Below are 20,386 nucleotides of genomic sequence, written 5' to 3'. Positions count from 1 at the left end.
CCATCTAATCGTCTGTAAATGGACAAATCCGCAGCAGGGCCCCTGTCGTTTGAACACACGAGGCCCATCGGCGACATTGGACGGACACTTTGTCCGGAGTCCGTCACCGGAGGGGGAAACCGCGGTGTCACAGCAGCGCGCACGGCGAAGGGAGTGACGTCAAAAAACGGTTCACCGTACGAAAAAAAATATGTCGTCAAATAATAATAACAATGAAAAAATAACATAAAATAAACGAGCCAGTAAACCTGTGCGCGAACAATTCGAAATGTAAAGCAGGAAATTGTGCTTGTATGTATAATATATATATATATACACGGAAAGACAGCTGAGTTGATATAGCAACCAAAAGCAAAAATCTACAGCACTTTATGGCGCTTTCTACACGTGTAGAAAATAAAAACTTATAAAAAGTAACAACCCGTGGGGAAAAAACCGTATTTCCTAGTTTACACGAATTACTCGATGTCTTTTTTTTGTTTTGTTTTGAAGGGGGTGGGTCTATTTTCTCGTGCGGATGTGCACACTCCGCGGCGCCGCCTCCCCGTCTCTCCAACCAGATAATTCGTTCTCGAGTCCGATGAGCGGAGACGGAGAGTGGTCGCGACCCGAACCCCGGGACTTCCCAGCGGCCGATAATCCGCCCGTCGAGTTCGCAGGAGACGCAACTTTCGTCGGACCGAGGTCGGCTCCATAGCCGGGGGAGAGAGGGCGAGAGAGAGAGAGGGTCCGGACCAAGATGCGACGATGAGCCAGCCTCAGCCCAACGAGTTCCTCCCCCCTCCGGAGTGTCCTGTCTTCGAGCCCAGTTGGGAGGAATTCTCCGACCCCTTCGCGTACATCAACAAAATACGACCCATCGCGGAGAAAACGGGCATCTGTAAGGTCCGACCGCCGCCTGTAAGTACCGGAGACGGGGAGACGCGGGGCTGGGAACGGGCGGGGGGGGGGGCCCGGAGAGTCGGCGTCTGTGCGCCGTGTGGTCCCCGTCCGCCGCCGCTGTTCGTAACCCGGTCGCAAAAGTTGTGTTTTTAGAGACGGGCTTTTCAACATGGCGGATTGCGGCTGGAGTTGAATTGTCAGCTCGCTGGACTGGAAGGGATTCTATGTCACAACTCACACACACACACACATATATAATGTCTATATAATATATTAATACAAACGAGGGAGAAAAGGAGATCGGATACTATCATCCACAAATATATATTAAGGTTTTCACACGCAAAAAACAAAACAAAAAAAAACAAAAAAAAAACAGCATCAACATAAATGTTTCCCCATCCACAAATAAATAATCCATAAATCTCTAGTGGGGTTTGATTTTAAACGCAAGAAAATAAAATGAAATGCAGTTACCGAAATGTCTCCACCCACAAATAAATAAAAGTTGTATTCGTGTTGTGTAAATAATTTTACCAGTGAACTTTGCCCCGTTGACGTGTGATTTTAATTTAATTTAATTTTTTTCTTTAATATAATTCGAGGTGTTCTTATCTATCGTTCGCCAACTTTTAACCGGCCCCGAACAGCGCGTTTTTGGAACAGTTTGCGTTGCGTCTTTTGTGACAAGCCGCGTCGGGGTGACGGGGCTTTGTTGATCTATGGGTGGATTCATATTTTCATTTGTTTCGTGTTATTTTTTTATTTTTGTTTGCATTTTAAAATCTTAACACGCATTGTGATATTTATTCGTGGAGATAAATATTTGTCACTTTTCTGCATCCAAAATCGTAATACATATTCATGGGTTGTAGTGTTTTTGTTAATCGTTTTTTTTTTTTTTTTTTTTTTTTTCTCCCCCCCATTCTTCGATTTTATTTCAGTATACGTTTCAGAATTATGACACAGCGTCCCTTTCACACCGGAGCTGCTGCTCATACATTTTAGGGGGAGAGTGTGCGAATAACCGGAGCGTGTATTACAAGATGTCCCTCCGATCGGAGGCAAACGACAAAGTTTTAGGTGCGCACGACGAGGGCATTGTTTACGTCGAGTCGTCTCTTCCTGGGTTTGGGGCAGGGAGGCGGCCTGCCACCGAGGGCTGAATCTCACTGTCCCCGCCGGGCATTTTTACTAAAGCTCTTCGCATATACATATATATAGAGAGATAGATATATATTTCGGTATAGATATATATTTAAGATAGATCAGATAAACCGTTTGATCGCCGTCCCCGATGGCATATTTAACGTCACAAAGGCGTTTTGTGATGGTTAGGTAAGCTATGGAGATGGACCACGGTCTGGCATCCACCGTGGCCTTAGTCCGGGGAGATAATATCAGTTAATATCAGTTAATATCCCTTCCACTTGATGTAGTGTCTGCTTGAACTTGGTGGGATTTAGTTACATAACCCTGAATGACAATTCGCCATCTTTACTCTATTATTCTTGACATGGCTTCATACCCCACAGAATGACATAGATTGATAGAATTAATATAATTTGTAAAATGTTAGAATTGTTTTAGTTGTTGTTGTTGTTGTTGTTATTATTTTTATTATTATTTGTTTTTGTATTTGTAGTCTTATCAATCCAGTGACATTTTTCTGACTATTTCTTTGGGGGGCAGCAACCTTGTGGTAACGCAAGGTATATGGGTGTGTCCAGGCAGCCATGCAAATGAAACGGTGGTGGTGAAATAGGGGATATTAAGTTCCGCCTGTCAATTCAAGATACTATTTCTCAACGGTTCTAATAATGAAATGTTGTGCTTAAAATTGGTATATTTGTAATTTGGTACATTCTTAAGTGAAAATGGGAATTCTAGTGGGCATATATATAATTGTGTGTGTGTGTGTGTGTGTGTGTGTGTGTGTGTGTGTGTGTGTGTGTGTGTGTGTGTGTGTGTGTGTGTGTGTGTGTGTGTGTCTGGTCATGGTGACAGCATAGGTCTTATGCAGGGATACAAAACGTAGGTCAAAGGGGTATTAGAAGGTATTTTGAGAATTTCTTGCTTTTTTGTTTTGGTTTGTGTAACGGATACAAACTATTGCAACGGGAAATTATAGTTGGTGCTTTGGAGCCATCCATCAGCTCTGCCAGTCGAGCCTATTTCCACTGCAATTGGAGTTTTATGTCAGAAAATAAATCGCATTCCTCAGATCAACATTTATCAGAACGAACAGTATACTTTCAGTTGTGACAGTAGTTGGAGGTCACTTCTGTGTTTGAACTTTCCCTCTGTATATTTGTAAACCATTTGCTTAAATGTAATGGGTTTACAAATGTGAACATTTATTTATTGACGCAGGTCTCATTTTGAAGCCTGCAGTCGTTGAGTCAAGCGGGCTTTGTTGGCAGGAAGTGGGAAAACATTTAAAAAGCCAAATGTTAAATAAAGGAAATTAAGGCCAATTTTTTTTTTCCAAGCACCTTGCACCATGTGCAAATATTGTACATTTGTGTCCCCAGTCGACTCAAGGATTACATTTTTGTGGCCTGTGCTATTTCCCCATTCACTCTCAAGCTAAGCTAATTGAGGTTAGCATCTAAACTTTATCTTCTCGAGCATCAGATTAGAGGCGTCCTGGTGGCTCAACCAGATGGCACGATCACCGTATAGACGAAAGCCGAGCAGCGGCCCAGGTCTGGATCCGGCCTGTGGTCATTTGCTGCGTGTCACCCAACCCCCCCCACCAAAACGCTACCCAAATGTTCTCTGTCCTTGAGAACAGCTCTCTTTAAACATTTCAAAACAAAAAGAACATCACATTTCTTAGAATTACTACTTACTTTCTCATCCTCTGATGAACCAAGAAAGTTATTTTAGCAGACCTATTCTGTCATCCCCCACTCACTGTTATTATAAGCTTACTGAGGTTAGCATCTACGTGTCACCTGACAGGTCCTGCTGCTTTTAGGCTGCAGAATTACAGTGCAAAGCCTAAGACAAAAGGCTTAGGCTCTGTTGACAATTATTATTTTTTCATTCTATGAGAAATAGGCACACTGTCTTCTATGCCCACCCCCCCATTACCACTTTGTCAAAAACATGAGGAATTACTGAGTAATTAAGTTAATAAATCAGTAACACCTTTTCTTTGTTGATGACAAAATGAATTGTGTGTTGTGTCCAGTACCTTACAGGTCTTTGTAGACTGTTTCATAGTAATAAACATGCGCAGCCGATTCTAGATGTTTAGCTCATCTTAAAGGAGTTAGAGGTCATAACTGTTATAAGCTATGTTATATGCCTATAGCGTCATTTAATTGTCGACATAGACACTTTTATTACATCCATGGGTTTACAGAATACATTCTCCTGCCCTGGCCTGATCCCAGCATGACCAGTTTAGTGAACAAAGATTGGTTGAAAGGCTGCCTTGCAGCCAGCGCTACTATCAGCGCTGGTGTCTGATACTGATCAGACTCCATTGTTTACTTTAACAGGAATGGCAGCCACCATTTGCCTGCGACGTGGACAGACTGCAGTTCACACCAAGGATACAGAGGCTAAATGAATTGGAGGTACATTTTGTTATAAAATATTTATGTACATTTGAACATTATTATCTGCAGAAAATAACATTTAAATATAGTTCTGTATAACTTGTTGATCTATTTGGATTTTTAGATATTATAAATATAGATTTTGTAATTAAAACTAAGCTCGTCAGGTTTCATGGAAAGCCAAATGAAACTCAATGGTCAGATTCTGCCAATATCAACAAAATAATATGAATTGAATCCTTTTATCTAATGCTTGGGCAAACAGATTAAAATGAAATCCTCAGTTTGTGTGGTCTCCTTAATGAAGACTAGTCATACTGTACTGACATTCTCTCAACATCTTTAGGGAAGATAAATAGTTCATGTATATTGTGGTAGTATAAAACATTTATTCTTCTTCTAATTTTAGGCTCAGACCAGAGTTAAGCTTAACTTCCTTGATCAAATAGCGAAGTTTTGGGAGCTTCAAGGGTGCACTCTGAAAATCCCTCATGTAGAGAGAAAGATTTTGGATCTCTACCAACTTAACAAGGTAGGTACTAAACCCTTCACTCCAAACACGAATAAATGAACCTATAAAAAAATGCAATGGAATACATACACACTAAGAGACCTGACGACACCGTCCTCTCCTTTCAAGTTGGTGAATGAAGAGGGAGGGTTTGATGCAGTGTGCAGAGAGAGGCGCTGGAGCAAAATATCTGTAAAGATGGGCTTTGCTCCAGGCAAGGCCATTGGCTCTCATCTGCGGGCACATTACGAGAGGATCCTCTACCCATACAATCTGTTCCAGACTGGAGCCAATCTTCTGGTATAATTTTTATCTATAGTCTATTTCCAATCTATCTTGTTTTCAGTTCTTAGTTATTCTTATTTGCGAAATGCAACATTTTATTATTAGTTCATACAACAAAACTGACTATGGTTTTATACTGATATGTTGGTATTATTACCCAACTTTGTGCAGAAGGCCACCCTGACCAATGACACTAAAGACAAGGAGTACACGTCCCATGATCTGCCACAGCGCCAGTCTGTCCAGCCCCAAGAGACCTGCAGCATCGCACGCCGTGCAAAGCGCATGAGACCAGAAGTGAGTCTTAAACCTGGTCAATCTATGCAGTTATTATAAAATTATCTCCAATCCTACCTATTTTCTTTACAAATTTTGCTGTAACAAAGAAATGTGTTTGAATTTGAAAAGATGATGAGGTAATAATAATTTGTCAAGATACCTTTTGGAGCCGCAGCCCTCTCTTTTGCTTCCCACTGACTCTCTCTTTGTGATGCTGGCAGAGAGGATGTGTCAAAACGGGGCCAGAGGAAGTCTGTGAAAACCTTCCCAATGGGAGGAGGAGGATGGGGATGTATTCGGCCAAGCAGGTGTCTGGTGAGCACAAAGAGCAGCAATTGGTTTCTGTCAGTATTTTCTCCCATCTTTATGGGCCACGTCAGAGTGTTTAATGCCCACAATACTTTTTGCGACTTTCAGCGAGAATGTCAAAGGTGGAAATTAAAATGGAGCCCGTCAAGTATGAGGATCCAGTACATGAAAAAAACAGTGTACCTGGAAAAAAACATGAATCTACAGTGAGTAAACCGGTTTTTCATATCCGTCAAATATGGTAAATGTGCCTTGTCTCTATTAACCCCACAACTATTGTACAAATAAACCTCACTGGTGCTGCTCGAGAAGCTTTAAACAAATCCCAGAACAAAGGAAGTGCTTACTAATATACCTATTTTTAATTTTTGTCCCCCAGCTGGAACAGTACATGTGTCTAGTATGTGGCAATGGGAGTGCTGAGGACCGTCTGCTGTTGTGTGATGGTTGTGATGACAGTTACCACACCTTCTGTCTGATCCCACCCCTGCACGACGTCCCCAAAGGGGACTGGAGATGCCCCAAGTGCCTGGTGCAGGTGAGCTGCTGCCGCTTTCCCTGAGCCCCAATTAGAAAGACAAATGCACCCTAAACTACAACCATCTCAAAGATGGCATATTCAAAAATCAAATGGGAATGCAATGAATCAAAATAAATGGACTCAAGGACCCTTAAGAGTGGCGTGGGGAAGCTGAACACACAACACAAAAAGCCCTGACCGCTGAGGTAGTTTCTAGGATTACCAAATTGAGATAGGAAGTGCTCATGTTGTAATGGGCCACCATTGTTGTTTTGCTGTGCCATATTCACGTTTGATATCATTTTCCTTCAGGAATGTGGCAAACCTCCCGTTGCCTTTGGCTTTGAGCAGGCCAGCAGGAATTACACCCTCCGAGCTTTTGGCGACATGGCCGATTCCTTTAAATCAGATTATTTCAACATGCCAGTTCATGTGAGTTTGCCATCAGCTGACTGTGCATATCATAACGGACGTATAATTGCCCAATTATTGTGAGTTAATATCATAAATCCAGGGCATTTTTTTTTTTTTTTCCTTTTTCACCCAATATGGTCTTTTGTATTTTTTTGTGACAGATGGTTCCTACTGAGCTGGTGGAGAAGGAGTTCTGGAGGCTTGTCAGCACCATTGAAGAGGATGTTACTGTGGAGTACGGAGCAGACATCGCCTCCAAGGACTTTGGGAGTGGCTTCCCTGTCGGGAATAGTAAAGTTGAAGTCTCCCATGAAGATGAGGTACATCTTGTGTGTTTGGCCCTGTGGTATATTATAAACTGTTTTGCAGTGAACCATACTTTTGTTTGAATGTGAATCCAAACTCCTGCACAAGAGCGTAACATGTGCATTAAGGGAGATCAGATCAGTCCCAAATCCTTATCTATAGCATATATTTTCATTAAGTAATAATGGATGCTCGCCCAAGTTCTTTATTGGCAGTTTGCAGTCTGTCTGCGATTCCCTGTCTCCCTGGTTTGTTAAAACTCCATTAAGAGCAGCATTCCCACTCAGGGCAGTGACCAATGTCGTTTTGGACAAAGGTCTGTTGCTGAGCCTGCTGCCAGCAGTGTTAGTAATGGTGTTTAGGCTGTAAACAACATTACCTTGTTAGACACTTGGAAGTGGATGTTTGCTCACAAAACAGTTCACTGAGTAGAACAATCGTTATCAGTATGCTGGTTGAAGATATTTATGAATAATTTATAACTTGCTTGTAAGAGAGGGTCATCCTATTAGAGATGTTCATGCTTTGCCTAAGAATCAAAAATAAACAATGACAATACCGCCATTGGTTTCTAGGGGCTGATAAAATTGAGGACTCATCCACGGTAAATGGATGCATTCATTAAAATGTGCCAAATATAGAAGTGTCGTCAAAACCACTTCATAAAGACGCATCTGCACCATCGGTTATAAAAAAAAAAAAAAAAAAAGGAGGGAAGGAAAGAAACAAGCTCAATGTCCTCAAAAGTCCAAATTAATTCTGGCACCATCTTAACTTTTAGAACTCTGGGGTGTTTTCGGAACCACTGTGGCCTGGAGAAAATGGTCTGTCTTTGCGTTCTAAACACGCTAGCCTAAAGCGCGCGCACACACACACACACACACACACACACACACACACACACACACACACACACACACACACACACACACACACACACACACACACACACACACACACACACACACACACACACACACACACAAAAAGCCCACTATGTGGAAGGAGCTACCATTAGCCTGTGAGTGACGCTTTTTAACCTGCAGGATTACCTGAACAGCGGCTGGAACCTGAACAACATGCCGGTGTTGGATGCCTCGGTGCTGACTCACATTACAGCTGACATCTGTGGGATGAAGTTACCGTGGCTCTACGTGGGCATGTGCTTCTCGTCCTTCTGTTGGCACATCGAGGACCACTGGAGCTACTCCATCAACTATCTTCATTGGTAAGAGTGCACTCTGTGGACGACGGAGTTCAGCAAGGGCACTTGTGTTTTATTTTTATTTTTTATTGAACATAGTCAAAAAGAAATGCAATGTTGTCGTGCTCCAATTTTATAATTTGTCCAATCCTTTACTGAAGACTAAGTGATTAAATGCCCGCCTATAACCTGATGGGGACTTATTTCTAGAAATATTGTATCAAATCCAGGGTTTCCGTTAGAAAATATGGTGCCGGTCCAGGTGTCCTGGAGGATTTCAACGTCCCCGACAAATGGAGGAGATTCCAGTCAAATGTTATCTGTGTTTATTGACCTTTTAAAAACAATTAATACGTAGACTACATAAAGAGTGAAATCATGTATATATAAGGCATGTAGATGTATAAATGTTTTATTGAATATTCCAAATAAAAGTCCCGTCAGTTAACGCCGTTTTATAACTTAAATAAATATCACGAAAAGAATTACTTGAAATCAAATTTTGGTTCATGAACAATAATTGACAAGTGCAGCTGCTTTAATTACCATTTCACTAAAATAAAATTTAGATTAAAAACAAAACAAATATGGCAAGTAGATCTAAGTCTCTAATCTCTCTGTTTACTGTGTATACAAGCGCAGCCTGCGAGCGGGGCTCATTTCTGTGTCGACAAACATGATTGGTTGGAGGTGAAAGGTCAGCTTTGGATCATCTAAACTGATTGGCTTACCCGTTGCCACTTGCTGAATGTGGAAATGGAACAGATCTGCGGAATTTTTTTATCAAATGACCATGTATTTTATTTAGACATTGAGGGGGAAAAAATACTGCGATAATTATTGTTTTTGTTTAATCACCCAGCACAAATTCAAATTGTGCTTAGAGGGAATTATTTTTACTGGAAATTATGACCAGAGAGATTTAAATATGTCAGACTTCAACAGATTTTCCCGGTCAAAAACCGGCAATTACCCGATAACGGAAACGCTTATCAAATCAGAGATATTCTGTACTCTCTTAAGAGCTGTTTTTACTTTTACTGACAATAGACGCAGGTGTACATCCTTGTGCATTTTGAAATGGGGGGTGGGGGGGGACCCCAAAGTGAAGCGGTGACATTTTTCTATTTTCAAAAGGCAACACTGCACTGAAGCTTATTATTTTTAAGATTGTTGTACCGGGTGTGCGTCGGTGCTTTTAACACAACTGCGTGGCCTTTTTAACCATACGCAAAAGGGGGGAGCCAAAGACGTGGTACGGGGCCCCGGGATATGCCGCAGAGCACCTCGAGGCTGTGATGAAGAAGTTTGCCCCTGAGCTGTTTGACTCGCAGCCAGACCTCCTGCACCAACTGGTCACCATCATGAACCCAAACACGCTGATGAACAACGGCGTGCCAGTAAGCCGGCGGCCTGGTCTTATCTTAAGTGTTGTTTCTATAGACGTAGTCACAATAGGCATTGATACTCCACCCAGGCTGTTCAACGAGCTCTTACAGTTACTGCTTTTTCTTACCCCTTCCTTCTTAGATCTACCGCACCAACCAGTGTGCTGGTGAGTTTGTTATTACCTTCCCAAGGGCCTACCACAGTGGGTTCAACCAGGGGTTCAACTTTGCTGAAGCCGTCAACTTCTGCACCATGGACTGGGTAAACCTTGTATTTTTTTATATCCAGGCTTAATTACACATGACGCTACTGTTCAGAGAGATGATTTCATTTTCAATCTGCATCATGCAGATGGTTTCAATGATCTTTTGTTGGTGAATATCAGGCTTTCATTTCATAGAAAACCCTTTCTTGTCATGTTTAAATGCTATGTTAAACATTTCAAGGGATATGTGGCAGATTTTGTGTGAATTTGAAATCTTTGCTTTGCTGAACCGCACCTGGAAGTTAAATTCACTCCCCCTATCTTTGGTCCCGCGTCAGATGCCCATCGGTAGAAAGTGTGTGGAACACTACCGCCAGCTGAGTAGATACTGTGTCTTCTCCCACGACGAGATGGTTTGCAACATGGCCACGAAAGCAGAGACCATGGAGGTGGAGTTGGCTTCCGCAGTGCACAGGGACATGGTCCTCATGGTTCAGGAGGAGGAGGTGCTCAGGGAGAAGGTCAATGTGATGGTAAGTAGCACTCGTCATGACGGTTCATTGTTTTGACTGGACCGGAACCTCAACATGCAGGGTAACTAGCTACTCAAACTTTAACATTTTTGGCGAGATTGGCATATTTTGAATTAATGTATTTTCCCCTGTTTAAATGCAGATACGAGGGAGAACCTAAGCTGTTGTCTTTATCAAAGTAGTCCTTATTAAATCCACGAAATGACGCAAAACTGATATCACGAGAATAACTGTTGACTGGCTACACCCCTGTCCTTGTACCTGATCCCTCTAGGTTTTCTGCAGCTCTAATGAGTGTGTGTGTGTTTGCCTCCCCAGGGTGTGGTGCGGTCTCTGCAGGTAGACTTCGAGCTGCTGCCAGATGAGGAGCGGCAGTGCTGCACGTGTCGGACCACCTGCTACCTGTCTGGCATCACCTGTCCCTGCAACCCTGGCAAGCTGATGTGTCTGCATCATGCCCAGGCTTTGAGCTGCTGTCCGCCCAGCAGCTACACACTGCAGTGAGTCCCCCAAATACTATGTTGAGCAGCGGTTCTCAGCTGGTCCAGCCTCGGGGCCTGTAGAACATTTATGACGAGGTCGTGACAGCCACAAGCTTGCTAGACAAATATATTGCTTATGTCACTTTATTTTTTGAAGAGATATTTCTGTTTTTGTGTCCATTTGACCATAAAATGTGTTTGTTACTCTTTTGGAGAGATGGTTGTATTAAAGTTGCCAATGCAGTAAGTTTTAACAATAATTGCTGAAAGATTTTTCCCTTCAAGATAATACGTTTTTGTGGCTTTGCGTCAGCTGTCAAACTCAAGGAAATGAACAGTAGCAATAAATATACAGTATATCTCTAGATGAAGAAGCAATTCCCCTTTTTCCTACAGGTATAAATTTACAATGGAGCAATTGTACCCTATGATGGCAGCAGTTCACGATCGAGCAGAGTCCTTCAAGAACTGGCTCAGTAATGTCCAGGACATAGTGGAGCCTGGACAAAACAAAAAAAGAGGTTGGTAGAGCCGCTCCCAGCTGCCAACATCCACCCTGTGCGATACGGCCTTAATGCAGCAGTCTCAATTTACAGTCAAATGTCATTTTCTGCATCATTGCTATTTTTATGTATTATTTTACACAAGTCAGGATTTCTGTAAGTTGTTGCCCCCCCCCCCCCCCCCCCCCCCCCTTGACAAATGTTGTTAATTAACGTCTGCGTTTCCCATTCTTCGCGGTCAGGCTTGGAAGAGCTTCGCAGCTTGGTAGAACAGGCAGAAGCCAAGACGTTTCCAAAAACACACCTGCTGCATCGGCTACGTGCTGTCATTCTGGATGGTGAGAAGTGTTCTGCCATGGCACAGCAACTCCTCAACGGGAAGCGACAGACAAGGTGTGTGTGTGTGTGTGTGTGTGTGTGTGTGTGTGTGTGTGTGTGTGTGTGTGTGTGTGTGTGTGTGTGTGTGTGTGTGTGTGTGTGTGTGTGTGTGTGTGTGTGTGTGTGTGTGTGTGTGTCTGATCAGAGTCTGTGTGTGTGTGTTTTAGATATCGCTCTGGAGGAGGGAAAAGCCAAAGCCAGAACGAGCTGACTGTGGAGGAGCTGCGGTCTTTTGTTAAGCAACTGAACAACCTGCCGTGCAACATCCGCCAGGCGCCTCTTCTTAAAGTAAGCGCTCCTGTATCAACACAACACTAAATAAAGTCCCTATGCTAAAAGAGAATATATTTTCAACTTCCTTGCTACTTGCTGTCGAAATAAATGTATGTATAAAATTCCAGTTTTTATTCTCTGTACTATCAAACTGTAATGTGTTTGGTATGCTGACTTCATTTACAGATTGTGTCGCATCTGTCCTTCTTAAAGAACTGGGAAAGGCACCATTGGGAACTGTTAATCTGCCGTGACCAACATTGGCAAGTGGTGCGATAGGATCTTTGCTTGTAACGCCTGTTCAATTCTGTTCTCCAGGACTTGTTGACTCGGGTGGACGACTTCCAGCAGCGCTGCGAGAGGCTCCTCTCCGACGAGGCCCCGAGCCCCGTGGAGCTGCAGGACCTGCTGGACCTGAGCCTGGGTCTGGACGTGGAGCTGACCCAGCTGCCGCTGCTACGTGAGCGGCTGGAGCAGGCGCGCTGGCTGGAGGCGGTACAGCAGGCCAGCGGTCGGCCCGACTGCCTTTGTCTGGACACCATGAGGAGGCTGATCGACCAGGGCGTGGGCCTGGCCCCGCACGGCTCCGTGGAGAGGGCCATGGCACGGCTGCAGGAGCTGCTGACCGTGTCCGAGCAGTGGGAGGAGAAGTCGCTGAGTCTCATAGAGGCCAGGTGAGGACGGAATACTGGAGTGAATAAAATTAGTTAATTTAAGAGAGTTCATTTAATGTGGTGTATGTGTGTGGAGACTGAATTGATTGAAACACTCCTCCTAATGTATAACTTTTATTTTGTATTATCCTATAAGATGACACCACTTTTTCAGACGTATTTCCAGGGAAAAAAAAACCCCTCTTATATTCGGGTCAAGATGGTAAAATGAATTATTGGGTCAACTTAAGGGAATTGCTTCAATTTGTAAACCCTGTGTTTTTGTGTTTCTATTTTACTCTTACTTATGAGAAATTAAGTATGAATTACAAGTTGAGAAAAGGCAATAGAGGTTTTACTTTGACGCATTCAGTAAGTCAGCAGTCCTTTAGTGAACTGCTCAACTCTTTGTGTGTTAGGTTTAATTTGAATTGTTTTAACCATCGTGTGAAAAATGCATTTTAGTCAGTGCAAAATATACTCCTAATTGCCTCTCTAGTTGTTGCCTCTCTAGTTCGTGCAAAATATACTCCTAATTGCCTCTCTAGTTGTTTGCACATATTTACTGGGCGTCTACATTGCACAGGCCGTATAGCAGCATAGAAACTCTGGAAGAAGCCCTTCTGGAGGTGGAGAACATTCCCGCTTTCCTGCCCAACTGTCTGCAGCTGAAGGACGTTGTTTACAAGGCCCAGAACTGGCTCGGCGAGGCAGAGTCCCTGCAGGTGAAGCACACTTTCCCCTCAGACATAACAATTTTGGAATTGTTTATGATTCGGCCGATGTTTAAATCTTTTGTGCTGATCCGTCTACCTTTGCAGCTGGGGGGTCGCATCCCCGTGCTCGACAGCCTCTCTGAGTTGGTGACGAGGGCGGAGGGCATCCCAGTGTCACTTGATCCCCTGAGCAGACTGGAGGCGCTCGTCGCTGATGTGCAGACGTGGAAGGAAAGTGCAACAAAGACATTTCTAATGAAGCATTCACCCTTTTCCCTACTAGAGGTAAACAATCCAAAATGAGCCAGTTCAACTATTGTTTTAATTCAATTTGTACATTTTAATTAATAATTAGTTAATATTTAATTAAACATATACTTGTGTATTAAAGGCCTTCCTTTGCACTTTTTTTTGTGTGTGTGTGTGTGTGTGTGTGTGTGTGTGTGTGTTACATTTTATTTATTATAATTAATTTCGTATTTGATAAATATTGTGGTTTGAAAAATAAAGCAAAAGAAAACAATACTTTACATCCATTCTAGGCTTCACATCATTCTACTCTATATCCATTCTAGGGTAAAACAAAATGCTTGTTTGCCTCTGCACGTCTAGGTTCTGTGCTCCAGGTGCGATGTCGGTACAGCGTCCCAGAAGACAAAATCCAAAAGGACAAAAGAGTCTCCCCAGAGCACCAAGAGGGACCTGGCGAAGCTAGACTCCCTCAGCGAAGTGGAACGAGCTCTTTCTGAGAGCAAGGACTCTGCCGCCGCTGTATGTTTGTCTTCTACAAACTTCATCAACTTGATAATAATAAAATACATTCCACATGAAACCTCTTTGCTAACGTTGAGTTTTCTGGTCCTTCCATCAGATGGCCACTCTGGCTGAGGTGCACCAGAAGGAGATGGATATGCTGTTGGCTCTGAGGGCCAAGAACGAGTCCAAGCTTCTTACTGCTGAAAACTGTTGCACAATGAGTGTGTGCGTCTGCCACAAGGCCCCCTCGGGGGCCATGATGCAGTGTGAACTTTGTCGTGACGTTTTCCACTGCGACTGCGTCAAAACGACGGTGGACGCCCAACCGGAGCAGGCCTGGCTGTGCCCGGCGTGCCAGCGCTCCAGGAAACCCCCCCTGGACAAGGTGCTGCCCTTACTGGCTTCGCTGCAGAGGATCCGTGTTCGTCTGCCGGAGGGCGACGCACTGCGCTTCCTCATAGAGAGGACGGTGCGATGGCAGCACAAGGTGCAGCAGGCATGCACAGAGGGAACGCTGGAAACAATGTCTAGGACGGCCAATGGGAAGGTGTGTTACTTGGAGTAATTAACTTTTTGAAAATATAATTTGATAAATATCAGTTATATCATTGGTTCTCACCAGGGGCCCTCCAAGAGGTTCCAGGGGATCCCCAGCAAAATGATTGCTTGTTAAACGTCCCCATTATTTGATTTACAAGATGTGCAAACCATAACAGAATATACAATAACTGTTTTAATCCTAGATTTACTCTTGTCTCTAACTATAGTATAGACACTAAATCCTAATCCATCAATAAAAATCTTCTCAGATCGGGGTCTCGCAGACAATCTCTTATCAAATTGTTTAATACGCATTTGGCCAAGGAACTCAGAGTCCTTGATGTGGAAAAGGTTGAGAAACACTGAGTTGTTCTGTATCCGCTTTACATGTCTGAGTGTTATGTCTCTACAAAGATGACATTCTAGATGTTGTCAATATCTTGTTGTTTTTTTTTGTGTGTGCTTTTTATGACTTGTATTTATTTATTTATTTATTTATTTATCTTTTAGGCAAAACATTGCCACCGGACATCTTTGACTCAGGAAGTAAACGGTGCATCTTTCTACACAGAGCAGCTTTCCATTCCGCTCCAGGGTCAGTGTCGTAGCGTTCACCACATTCAGCTGTATTCCTTCCACCGCTGAGCCTAATCAGAACTGGTGTTGCAGGACTGTGTCCCGAGCTGGAGGAGCTGATGGTGGAGGGGTTCCTGCTGCAGGTCACGCTGCCGGAGACAGAGCAGCTGTACAGATACTTGCTCCACAAGCTGGCCCCGCCCCCATCTGACACTCCCACGTCTGAGAACGGCACAGAACACGATGAACAGCAGCACCACTCTAAGAAAGTAAGTCTAAAGTGTTGGCTCCTCTGTGGTATCTCAGGCTAAGTTAAGCAGAGCCTTTTTCGGGACCTAGCAGAACCTGTTGGTCATTGTTTGTTATATTCTATCTGTGTCTCACGCCCACCTCTGTCATAACTTCGGCGTGCCAGTATCACCAGAAGATCCAGGCGCAGGAACCCTTCGAACATGATCTACCCAACTCTCTCCAGCAACTCCTGCCACACTGTTGCCGGAGGACTCTGGAATTCACAGTCGGCAGCGAAGAAAACTGAGACCATCTCTGCATATGCCTTGATGGAGACGTGGATCGTTCCAGCAAACACTGCAACTCCAGCGGCCCTCTCTGCTGGGTATTCTTTTTCTCATGCCCACTGGACTCGTCATCGCACCTATGTGGACTTAAAATGTCCTCTCGCTGTCACACGCTTCAGTCTTCACATTCGAGTTCCACGGCGTGTCAGTATTTCATTCCGTCGCACTCACTGATGTGGTGATCTACTTCCTCGATGAGCTAGACGTCGTCCTCAGTCTTTCCTGAAGATGGCACTCCCCTCCCCCTCCTGGGAGACTTCAACATCCAACCTGAGAAACTACAATCTCCCACCTTCCTTGACTGATTTCCCATTGGGCCTTTCTCTCTCACTTGCTCGCTCGCTCGCTCCCCCCTAGGCACCGGAGTCCCTCAGGGTTCGGTCCTGGGACCTCTGCTGTTCTCCTTGTACACTAATTCCCTTGGTGGCGTGATCTCCTCCCATGGCTTATGCTACCACTGCTATGCTGATGACACTCAACTTTACCTCTCCTTTCCCTCTTTGGAGTATCGAGAGGCGCAACTCTCCATGTCTTCAAGACATTAACATGTGGATGTCTGGGAAGCTGAAGCTCAACCTCTGAAAGATGGATGCTCCTCCTTCTCCCATGAAAAGTCTTTCCTCACACAGAATTATCCATCACCATCGAGAACACCAAAGTACCGTATTAACCCCAATATAAGACAACCCTGTTTATAAAACGGCTCCCCGTTTTTCAAGATTCATTTTTGGAGAACGACTTTTTGAAGACCAAACCTTGTTTTTATAGGCTTAGCTCAAGCTGATTGGTGTTGGTGTGACTGACGGAATCAGTCACACTGTGGTGAGTGCAAATGAGTCTGTCACACGGGAGCTAGAAGAGCCGCCTGCTTCTTTATCAGCCGTGTGGGACAATTTTGGGTTCCCAGTGAACTACGACAGCAATGCAGAGCGAGTGGTGGATCGGACGAGGAAGGAGTGCCGGCGTGGTTCCACAGTTGTAGGGGGTGTGTGTGTGTGTGTGTGTGTGTGTGTGCGGAAACAAATTAAAACACTCCTCCTAATGCACACATTTAAAAAATGTTGTTATTCTACCATATATTGACTTTAAAAAGTCTAGACCCCGAGTATATGATGTATTTCCAAAGAAAAAACCCTGTCTTATATTCATCTCGGACTGCCAAGAGACTTGGGGTAATTCTTGACAATCAGCTCTCCCGCTCTGCCCCCATCGCTCCGAGAGTACAACTCGCTGCTGCAGGTTTTCCCTCTACTATGTCCAAAGAGTACGGCCATACCTCACGAGGGATGCGACACGAGCTCTGGCTCAGGCGCTCGTCATCTCTCGTCTAGACCACTGCAACGCTCTTCTGGCGGAACTTCGGGCCTATTCCATCAGACCTCTACAGCGCATCCAGAATGCAGCGGCCTGTCTAGCGTTCAACCAACAGAAATTCACTCCTGTCCCTCGCCTCCTTCCATCACTTCACTGGCCTCCCGTCTCTTCTCGGATCAACCCTATCATATTTTTTCCCCCTCTACTGTCTAAGATAAAAACCCATCTCTACCTCTACTACTAGTACTGCTTATTTCTAGTGAATGTTTGGCTGGCTGGCACCGTGACAAATTTACTTATTGTAAGTGGCTTTGGACAGAAGAGTCTGCTAAATGACTTTGTAATATTAAGCCCCTTTCCCAGATGGAATCCGTCACATTGCCGGATAAAGTATATCTGGAAAAGGCAGAAGGAAGTCCTTCACAAATTGGCCTCCTTTATGGAGAAGTTCCGTATGGAGTCTCATCCCACATGGATGACTGTTACATTACGACGTGAAGGCGGTTTGAAATGAGTTTTGAAATATCTGTACAAAATAAATATTCGTAAAAAAAACAACATTTGTGCTTTATATACGTTCGGCTCCACCCCTTCTTTTGGGAAATGATACTGCTTCCATTCCCACACACTTCCATTCAGAGCAGTTTCGGCAATATAATTTGGAAATGATTATACATGGGGTGAGTAGGGGAAATTTACAGAACATGGACACAGGCTCCTATTCCCACACGACGCCAACACGGAACGTTGCCGGTAGATTTACGGCTTTCGGTGCAAGTGGGTAAGGGGCTTTAGTCCCCAGCGCTCTCGCTTAATTTGTGTTGTTTTGTGTGAACTGTGTTGAAGCTCAATTTCTTACTTGATATTTTGCGTACATACACTTCAGAGACGTGTGACCAGATGTGTGGCGGTACAATAAAGTGGAGCCCCTGGGTCATAACGTTTTAACGCTGTGGTTGTGTTGCGTCCAGAAGGGAAGTTCCTCTCCGAAGAAGGAGGCGATGAAGAGCAAGAGGGCCAAGCGGCGCCAGGTGAGCTCGGACCCTCAGCACCGGGACGACGCCAAGAAGTCTCGCAAGAAACGGTCAAAGAAGAGCAAGGAGAGAAGCGAGGAGGGGCAGAGGTCGCCGTCCCCCGGCAACACCCCGTCGGACCCGGCTCCGTCCGACTCGGAGGAGGACTACTCACTGTGCGCCGCGCCGTGGTGCAGGGAGCCGGAGGAGCGGCAGGTTCGTCTCACCCGACGCGCTCGCTTAATTTTTTTTAAATTGTATTTATTTTTTCTCGTTTGGAGCAAAGTTTGGCGGTCGACGCGGCCTGTGGCGCTTCTGAAACGGTCGACGCGGCCCGTGGCGCTTCTGAAACGGCGGCGACGTTCTCACTCTGTGTTTCAATGAAAGTCTGTGATTCCGAATTATTCTGTGTGACAGAATATGCAGTGAGCGTCACCTCTTGTGGCGACTCGCAAGAGGTGTGAGGCGTGTAAAGCTTGACTCAGTAATGCTCACCCTCTTCCGTATCAAGGACCCTCAACGTGACGTCAAGTCTGTTATCTCGGCAAACTCGGGGGCCCAAGCGATCTGGCCCCGAATACCGACATTGCATTCTCACTTAAATGGCCATTCCTTTGCACCGTTCCCACTCGGCGGTGGGGTTTTTCGAAAGTCCCAACTTCAGCAGAAAACGGGGCATCAAGGCGAGCTGCGGTTCTCTATTCGACGACTGCACGTGTATGAGTTCCCGTCATCAGCATACACCGCTTTGAAGAATGATTTTATGATTATTATTATTATTTATTTATTTGTTATTATTATTTTTTTAATCGTATTTTATTTTTCCTCAGGTGAATTGGGTCCAATGCGATGGCAACTGCAACCAGTGGTTCCACCAGATCTGCGTGGGCTTGTCCGCTGAGCAAGCGGAGAAGGACGACTACATCTGCATAAGCTGCACGCAGCCAGATTACGACCGGGGAGTCTGACGTGGGAAAGGCTCCTTTTGAAGGATCAGCAGTTCTGTTGCGGGCCGCAGCTCTCGAGTGCATATCTGAACTTTTTGCCCTGCGGCGTCACCCTCCCGCTTGCCCTTAGTGACTATGGTGCTATTTACATTCTCCACAGATACACAATTCTTCTGTCACTGTTTTGTTATGGTTGCTGGTTTCTCAGCCAATGAATTAATCTTTTCAAAACTTTCCAGGACTTGATGCAGATTGTATGAAAACAGCAAAAGTTTCAAAAGCCAACTGTGCAGGGATTTTTCAACCAAAAAAGTCAATTTGACTACGATTTTTGGAACTTCCTGTTTTGTTTTTTTGGGGTTTTTTTGTTTTTGTTTTTTTTAACACGCATCTGAACAATGTGAAGCTTAACTTTCTCTTGTAGAGTTGATATTATTTATCTGAGCAATAACTGAACTTATTAATTGAAGTTCGGTTTCACTCTGAGCTATATTTGTGCATAGAAATTCTTTGATAGAATGTTTGTTTTTATTTTTTTTGAGGAAAGTCTCACCTAAAACTTAAATGTCCATTCCCAAGATGTTACAGTTCAGTCATTATTTGTGAAGATGAATAACTTTCCAGTGAGTGATACCAGACAACAGTGAGTATTGAGAAGCCTATTTAACTTTTACATAATAATGAGCTTTTGTTAGTCTAGAAGTCTAGACCAGGTAAATGAACGACGACCTTTTTCAATTGCTGTGATTTTTATTAGATTATTTTTTTCCGGAAAAAACAAAACAAAAAAAAAAGAGGCATTTATCCTGCTTTCCGTGTAAGCGTGAGTAGTTGTCTATGGAATAAGTGTTGTATCCTATGTTACTTGCTTTTGGATAGTTAAAATTAACATCACATGGTTGAACTGTGCAATCTTGTCGGAATGTAAATTTTGTCTTATGGTGGATTTTCCCTTTAAGCTCCAGGATGAATATATTGTGTTTTGCCTTGGGGTTAACACAAACGGTGTGATTCAACAGCCACGGGTATGTGACTATTTTGTTCCTTTGGGTAAATAATATAATTCATATGTTGAAGTTTGCATTATAAAATAAAAAAAGAAATAAAAAAATCCCTAAAATCAAGGCTATTGATCCTCTCAACGCTGGGCGTAATTCAAAGTCTGTCTCTTAACTCTGCCAGTTAAAGTGAAATTGGTTTGTCTTATTTTTCTCCCATACCGACATGGAATCAAAGGGGTTCCACTGA

General features: G+C 44.0%; 1 protein-coding gene across 2 annotated transcripts; it reads left to right on the top strand.

The window, feature by feature from the left end:
• The first annotated feature begins 600 nt into the window (after nucleotides 1-600).
• kdm5ba (lysine demethylase 5Ba) lies at nucleotides 601-20,248 on the top strand. 2 transcript variants are annotated; one of them, XM_080000667.1, is made up of 27 exons: nucleotides 601-900; nucleotides 4,395-4,472; nucleotides 4,864-4,986; nucleotides 5,095-5,265; nucleotides 5,422-5,547; nucleotides 5,751-5,844; nucleotides 5,947-6,044; nucleotides 6,218-6,376; nucleotides 6,671-6,790; nucleotides 6,934-7,092; nucleotides 8,125-8,306; nucleotides 9,520-9,682; nucleotides 9,813-9,932; nucleotides 10,215-10,409; nucleotides 10,728-10,909; nucleotides 11,288-11,412; nucleotides 11,637-11,787; nucleotides 11,940-12,060; nucleotides 12,364-12,719; nucleotides 13,285-13,423; nucleotides 13,520-13,699; nucleotides 14,027-14,185; nucleotides 14,286-14,717; nucleotides 15,221-15,305; nucleotides 15,380-15,555; nucleotides 18,153-18,407; nucleotides 19,022-20,248. In XM_080000667.1, the coding sequence occupies exons 1-27, from the start codon at nucleotides 748-750 to the stop codon at nucleotides 19,157-19,159; spliced, it is 4,440 nt and encodes a 1,479-aa protein (XP_079856793.1). In that variant the 5' UTR covers nucleotides 601-747; the 3' UTR covers nucleotides 19,160-20,248. The 2 variants fall into 2 exon arrangements, with proteins under 2 accessions (XP_079856793.1, XP_079856792.1); XM_080000666.1 differs by having other exon boundaries at nucleotides 18,150-18,407.
• Nucleotides 20,249-20,386: the final 138 nt, after the last annotated feature.

The sequence above is a fragment of the Zeus faber genome (genome assembly GCF_960531495.2).
Source record: "Zeus faber genome assembly, chromosome: 5".
NCBI classification, from domain to species: Eukaryota; Metazoa; Chordata; class Actinopteri; order Zeiformes; family Zeidae; genus Zeus; species Zeus faber.
Note: the sequence above shows the minus strand (reverse complement) of the source record. Positions and strands in the feature narration are given on the sequence as shown.